The 7894-nt window shown below is 34.8% G+C and overlaps 1 protein-coding gene across 1 annotated transcript; it reads right to left on the reverse strand.

Annotated features, from left to right (window-relative positions):
• Positions 1-291: 291 nt before the first annotated feature.
• On the reverse strand, positions 292-780 carry LOC113232608. Its single transcript, XM_026467378.1, has one exon. The coding sequence runs from the start codon at positions 778-780 to the stop codon at positions 292-294; it is 489 nt and encodes a 162-aa protein (XP_026323163.1).
• Between the last annotated feature and the right edge of the window lie 7114 nt (positions 781-7894).

Genomic DNA, 7894 nt, shown 5'->3' on the forward strand with positions numbered 1-7894 from the left:
CGATATTATTATTATTGAGAACATTGCAATATTAAGATAAAATCCTCAAATTCCGAATATTCCAGTGTTTATTTGCGAGTGAAATGTGTTTATAAGATGCACCACTAATTATAAAGAGAGCGCAATTTAAATTCCATTTTCTTTCATTGAAATCATTCAATGTTTTCATACATAAATCTTATAATTGAAAAAAGTTTATTATTGTACGTGACTGTAACTACCAAGGCGGGTTTTGCACGGACACCAGAACTAGCAGTAAAGACGTGAAAAAATTCGAGCCATATAAATTCTTTACTCACCTTTCAACATTGCAGCCATAGCAATGATAGGTCCTAAGTTGCTTTTCTTTCCTCCCATGCGCTTCCTAGCTCCATTTACATCACTCCTAGCTTCCGCTGCACTTGTGTCATCCAGCAATCGTAATTTCACTGAATGAGTATCCAGAAACGACTCCAGAAGGTACAAGAGAAATTTATCAAGTCTCTCTTCGGGTTCTGACGGAAGAGATCTAGCCAATTCGGCAGCAACAGTCTCAGTTTTTCCATCTTCACGATCTTTGACAAGGGTTACCCCAGGTAAGAGAGTTAGTTCTTTATTTTTATTAAGCCTTTCTATCAACTTGATAACTCCAATTTTGAAACACGTAGGGTTAAAGATTCCTTGATCACAATTTTTTTTCACTTTTATAGTTTTATCTACTGAAGGTTCTATTACATCTTCTTGAATACTTGGTAACGCGAGGACACAAGTTAAACTTGTGATTAAGAAAATTCTGATCATTTTGCAGAGATCACACGTCCACTATGTTCAATTTTTGTTTGATCTACGTAATTTTATGTGTTGTCACTCTATTTATATTTGCGTTTTTGGTGTGTTGATTATTATTGGGTGGCACGTGTTTAAATCATTCTTCTTGGTGATCAAGTCACATTTATTTACTATTTTCAAAATCCCTTAACGATTCTTCATCACCTTTGTTCTATACATCATAAGATCCACATTCTCTCGCACGTATATAGTAATATTGTTGATCAAGTGAAAAGTTTATTTTGTTTTCACAACATCTGCGTAGGGTCGTTAGTAAATCGAGTTAGCTGAATTTCATATCATCCAACCAAATTTGGTTGTTAGTTATAAATGCATCTAGGTTCAATTTTGTGTGCAGTTTGAGCATGTCATGTCAAGCTGTTGTTTTATTTACAAAACATGCTGAACTAATTGAATCGGAACAGGCAATCTGCTTGACTTTAAGTACATTAAATTTCTTGGGCCATTTTGCACCATTTGCCTGGTGTACAAATGGTCTACCTGGAGAAACTTGTCTTTTATAGTTTTTTATTATTAAATTTAACAAGATGTGATTTTCACTACCAGCTCTTCTATTATTAGAGAGAAACGAAATTAAAATAAGTAGAAAGGAGAAGGATCACTGCCTATAGAAAATTAATCCAGCCCCGGCGCAAAAGCAATCTTAGATAGATTGCTTTTGCGCACTTTTTTAGAACTTTGGTTATACTATAGGTAAGTTTTAGCAGTGTAAGAGCTCCTTGTGAAAGAGTTTGTCCCGGGAAATACTGCCACCTTACCTATTTCTGCCGCCAAGCTGTAATGTTAGCATTACTGCGTTCCGGTTTTGAAGGGTAAGGGTGCTGGTGAAATTACAGGCACATGGGACTTATCAACTTATGTCTCAGGGTGACGGGCGCAGTGGCAGTGCCCCTCAGACCTTTGCGATTTAAAGATCTGAATGGTACTGCAACTGTTATGGACAGGCGTGTAGCTTGCCATCAGGCGCACGACTTGTTCGTCCCGTTACTTCATACTGTCAATTATATATTAAAAAAAAACCCCTGTACATACATACTTTTTGTTTTAGATATCTGTGACTAACATATCAGTACTGTCCTTTTTGCTCAGGCGCATATAGTTAGGTAACGTATGTTCACGTATAAACAAATTATAATTAATTATCTACGATTAATAATGCACCCAATGCCACACAATTTTTGCCGATTAAGAAGTTAAAAACATAAAAGTTACCATCAACAACATTTCAGTTAAAGATCTCCGCTGCTAGACACAGGCTTCCGCCAAAGATCGCCACAACGACCGGCCTTGCGCTGCTTGCATCCAGCGGATTATATTAAGATATATTTGTTATTCAGCTAAAATCTAGTTGGAAAGGCAGTTGGGTCTCAATAGAGTGACAGTGGAATAGCAGTGATGGCATCCATTCATTCCATCACTAACGATTGATGTTGATTTACCCTGGAAAATATAATGCATATTTTCATCTTGTTTATTATTATGATTCTCAGCAATTTAGTAATCAAATTAAATGATTTTTTTGTGTGAAATAGTTAGTAGACGATGCCATCGACTCCTGACTGAGGAACGAATAAAGAAAAATTGCAATGGCATATCGAGTTCTTAGGTTTTCGCGTTTGTTACACATAGGAAATGATACTATTTTTACATCGCGTGTATTTGTTTTTTCAAACAAACCAACGTTTCGGGCCCTTTACAGGTCCCATGGTCACGGTTGACTGAGGTGGTACAGTCATCAACCAGTTATGTCTAATATTAATGCAAGCCACCCCATTTTTTTCCCTATAGTTACAACCACAAAGGGTTCAGGTACACAAATTTCAGCCAGTATTACAGTTTTGTGTCTATGGATATTTAGGTACCCACAGACCAAAATCTTCGCTAAGAAGCTTTCGGTTTACCTCATTAGTCGAACTTCCGCCAAAATGCTTTTTAATGACGAGGAAAGATTGTCTTTCTCCGATTAAGGAGAAAGGGTTAAACACATTTACTATTTATTATAAACTCATTTAAGTAACTTTCAATAAATAATCACCAATGACTAAACTGTATTTCATAATCTTCTGACGTTGCTTATTTAACACTTTTCATTCTACGGGTATTTCGAAATTTTCTATGCGTTCACGTAATCGTGACTAGATAAGACTTTTTGTTAGGTATTTTTTAGCATGTTCAGTTAGAATCACAGGCACTGGACATGAATACGTACCTACGTGACCTATACTTCACACCCAGAGATGGGCAGTGGATTATAACTCAATCAACTTGCCCGGGGTTCAACCTAAATTTTACACAAAGTGCCGGTTTTAACCTATTTGTACCCAAAAAATGAGCGGAAACGGCGAATACGAAATTTGGTATAATTCCGTACTTATTACAAATTTCGATGTAATAGGACAATTGCTAAACAAAATTTTATTATTTTTCTAGGCACATTAATATTAGTCTGCTGAACTTCTGATGATGTGTTTGAATGTGTATATCATTATCACTCTTCTTACTGGAACTCAGTTTTCGCGACCGAAATACAAAAAGACCTAAAAACTAAAGAATACATAAACACTTTAGTTTAAATGTTACTGCCATTTTCTTTTTTTAAGTAAGCCCTAGAGGTAGGTATTTTTAATTCTCGTAACTATGAACACTGGGCAGTTGGCTGTATGAGTTTTTCTTTTGCCTGTTTACATAGTTCATTATTAGTAGGTAGATTTAAAAGTTTAGAGAAGTGGACAGTAATGGATTTTCATACTTTGCAGGCCTTGGCCGGGAAGAAGTCGCACGATCCATAAATGACAAACATCCCATGTTCGTTTTTTGAAAGTAATTAAAAATTAAAACATTTTCGAACAAGTTTGAGAAAAAAAAAATTTTTTTAGACGAAAAAGAGGCAACTCTACACATTACCTGCAAGTCTGTGGATTGTCACTACAAAGAATGCACATTAGGATTAAGTTTTTATGAAAATCGATTCAAGTGCATACGATCCAGCGATCATTTTGTATCGATATATTTCAATGCAATTTTCAAACGAATCGACTCAATAGAAAGTCAAATCGAATCGTCTAGATTAGAAAGCAATAAACATTTTGTAATAATCTCATGAAATTTGACAAATGCAAATAGTTTTTGCCCTCGATTTTGGGCATTACTGGGTTTTAATACGATTTATACCCGATGTTAACGAAAGTACTGGCTCAAAACCCGGATACTTGCACATCTCTGTTTACACCCTTTTCCTTGATGTAAAATTTTATCTTGATTTTTACCATTCTTGACAAATTTAATTTGTAACTTGTGACATTCTTATTGTCGTAGTAGTCAATTGCCATTGCATGACTAGATATTTGCATGCTGTTTAATATATGCGATGTTTGTACTGGCACAGTATCTTGTTCCATCTTCTGTTATACCATGTTTTAAGCAATTATTAATAAACGAATTGTAATTATTTCCATCGATGATGACCGGACAACAGCCTTCCACTTGCTACGATCCTGATTCACATCTTTCGCCTCATCAACACGCATCTATGCCTTCATATTATTGTATTCTCGTGACCTTTCTTCTTTTGACCTGGCCTTTCTTTAGGACGTCCTCGACTTGCTCATGGTAAGTTCGCCTTGGTCGGCCATGTCAACTTGATCGCTCACATTGCCTTATAAATCTGTTTCGTCAATGTTCTTTCATTCATTCCCTCTACATGTCAGAATCGTCTAAACGTCCCATTCTCTATGTTTGTCACTATATCTTCCTCCACGCCAACCGAAACCGCTGTCTTACCGTACTGTTAAGAGTTGGTACTACCTCAAAAGGCTTTGGTTGAGTCCGCATACCAGTGAAAGCGTTAAATGATTAGTATACGGTGTGAAAACAGGATTCCTAAAAACTTACTTGATAGAAAAAAAAACACAAAGTTACCTGGAAATTTTATAAGCAAACCGCTATATTCGATAGGTACTTTACATATCGCACTGCTGTTACAATAGTGTTGTAACTCAAAATACATGAAATTCAAGATTATCCAATTACTGAACGTAAACTTTGATTCTCTACACGTTAGCAAAACCGTCGTAAGAATATTGTAAAAAATAATTAAAACATATCTTAACTTAACTCAAAATGAGACAAATTTTATGTGAGCTAGTTCTGAATGAAAAAAAAAACAAAACAGTCAAAAATATGAAATGATTTTTTTCCTTTTATTTTTAAATACATTGGCAAATAGGAAATTGTTAAGATGTTTGTAATAAACTAACCTTAACCTGTACATAAATTTTAATAATCTTTGACGAGAATTGAGTAAGATTCCTTTTTCATCAATTCTGACACAATACACTGTTTGAGTTAATACACTATTGTATAGACAGTGCGATATACCAGAGATTTTTTTAATGTCAACTGAACTAAATAGAACACATATGTATACACGTATACGATACACATTATTAGAATGGCTTTAATTTCTTTTGTAAAAAAAATAATTTTGAAGTAAAGCCAGTGGCCTCTGCCGCTTGACCCGCGCAATAGAACCGATTCAGCACGGGAAAAATATCAATTCGAGCTGAGGTAGTATCAACTCCACACATAAAGCACTATTATATACTTATCATTTCATAAACAAAATACCCTTCTTTTTGACTGATAATGCGCAGATAACCACCCAATTATATGCTCTCAAACTAGAATACTATGATATCCAGATTTTAAATTTTTTTTCAATACCAAGTGACAGGACGAACAAGTCGTGCATAAAGTACAAGCATGGTAAGCGACACGTCTATCCATGACAGTTGCAATGCTGTTTAGAGCCTTAAATTACACATATCTGAAGGGCCTCTGCGTTCATCAGCCCTTAATCCTCTTACCAAAGCCGGAACAGGTGGCAGTACCCTCCTGGACGAACTCTTTCACAAGGAGCTCTACTGCTGCTAAATTGACTCTGGCACCAACAAGAACACTGATCACAACAACCAAATTGGTTCTAAAGGGAATTGAGCTTGAGGCCTCCTTATCCAGCGCCCACAATGCTAATCGCAATCCATGTTTTGACTTTATTTATTTCATGAAATAAATTGATTATAGGAGTATGCGTTTCTTGACTACGTCATCGGTTATATTATATGCATTTCGAAAAATAGAATTAGATTACACTGTTTAGGTCTGTCTATCTTAATTCTAGGTAAATTCTGATATAACCTCTAATTATCGGCTTAGACTCGTTTTAATTGATTTATCTCCTACGTGTGATTAAAATTGAGATTATGATAATTTCCTTGACCACAACAGAACTATTTAAATTTAAATTAAAAATGCTTTCGAATTTTTTGACCTGGTACGAAATATTATCACTTATTCGCTTACGGCAGCATTTGCCATCTCACTCTATCTTTTTACTACGACTTGTATTCACGATGGAAGAAAAGAAAACTAGTTTTTCAAATAAAATATCTATTATTTTACATTCAAATAGTCTATTATTTCAATAAGTAGCGTATTCCATTACAAAAAAAAAAACAATAATCGTTCTCTACGAAATAAACAATGCATGTTAAAATTTATCGTGAAGGTGCTAGTGGTCAGCTTTTTGTCATCATGTCACTTAATAAAGGGCTTAGATGCAATTAATTACAATAATATGGTCAAATTCAGAAGTGTTATTGTAACGGGGCGAACAAGCTATGCGCCTGGTGTTAAGCGACACGCCTGCCCTTAGCGTTGCAATGCCATATTGAACTTTAAATTGCAAAGATTTGAGCAACACTGCCACTGCGCCTGTCATCCTGAGTCATAAGTCGACAAGTCTCATGTGTTTGTAATTTCAACGGCACCGTTAACTTTTGTGAGACATTTTTTCCATCATACTGAAAGGATTTGACAATCGGCATAACGTACTTATACGTCAATTGTTGCCCGGAATGCGTCAGACGTGTCGTGCACCCCAAAAGATCCGATCGATGTCACTTGCCTATTATAAGAATGTGTAAAACATAAAATACAAGAAATATTAGCAGTTCTGATCAAGATATATTTCAGTAGCAAAAACAAAAAACTTGCCTTAACAAACTTATTAGCACACAAGATACTAGTACATCTTATTTCACTGGTTAATTATTCTACGCGTAAAATTAAGCACAAAATGTAGCAAATTATTTTAAAATATTTGAGATATTTGATGATACGTGGAAAATTTTAGGCATGCCGGTGGAAATCGAGTTATACGAATGCATCGCCACTGATATATTTAGTGATAATATCTATTCCTTCAAAAGAATATTAACTAAAAAACATAATTAAAAGATATTAATTATGTTTCTATAGTATTTCTCTCTTATTCTATTACTATCTTAAATTATTTATGTATGTTAATTTGTCAAAAATTTTAATTTAGTTGTGATTGTAGTTTTGTGATTGCCGAAAACACTAAAAATTTTTGTATTTAAAATGTAGAACACCCAAGTCAAATAAGATAAAAATGCGTTGTAAATATAATGTTAGTGTTGCTAATAAATAAAGATCTCGGTAGTAATTCTTATTCATGGACATTGTTCGCCGAAAAAGTCTTCCGAACGATAGAGGGTTCTTGAATATGTAAAGATTCCAATAGGTTTTCAATTCTATGTACTTTTGAACTCTATGCAATACACATTGATTTAGTGCAAAAAATACCCGCCATAAAGGCCTGTCATAAGACACGTCTCTTCGTAATCTATTTTTCATAAACTTGACGACTTCTGTGGTCGAGTGGCTTTCACACCGGTTTTCATATTGTCGCCATCTTTGAGGTCCTATGTGCAATCCCCGGGTGAGTCAATGTAGAAAAAACTAACTTTTCTATATTGTTGGTACCGTCGTTGTTTCTGATTTTCATAGTACAAGTGTGTTAGTTACTTACTTTGGGATCATAGCAACGAATATGATATTGTCTAATAGTGGGTATACGAATACCATTGATACCTACTACTGGTAGTACTTGGTATGGTATTAAAAGTTACTTTTATTTATTTACGTGGGTCATGCCAAAAGAACTTGATACTCTTTAATCACTTGTTTGATACTGGCAAGTTAT

This window comes from Hyposmocoma kahamanoa, unplaced genomic scaffold, assembly GCF_003589595.1.
Source record: "Hyposmocoma kahamanoa isolate Upper Pololo Valley unplaced genomic scaffold, ASM358959v1 76, whole genome shotgun sequence".
Taxonomy (NCBI): Eukaryota; Metazoa; Arthropoda; class Insecta; order Lepidoptera; family Cosmopterigidae; genus Hyposmocoma; species Hyposmocoma kahamanoa.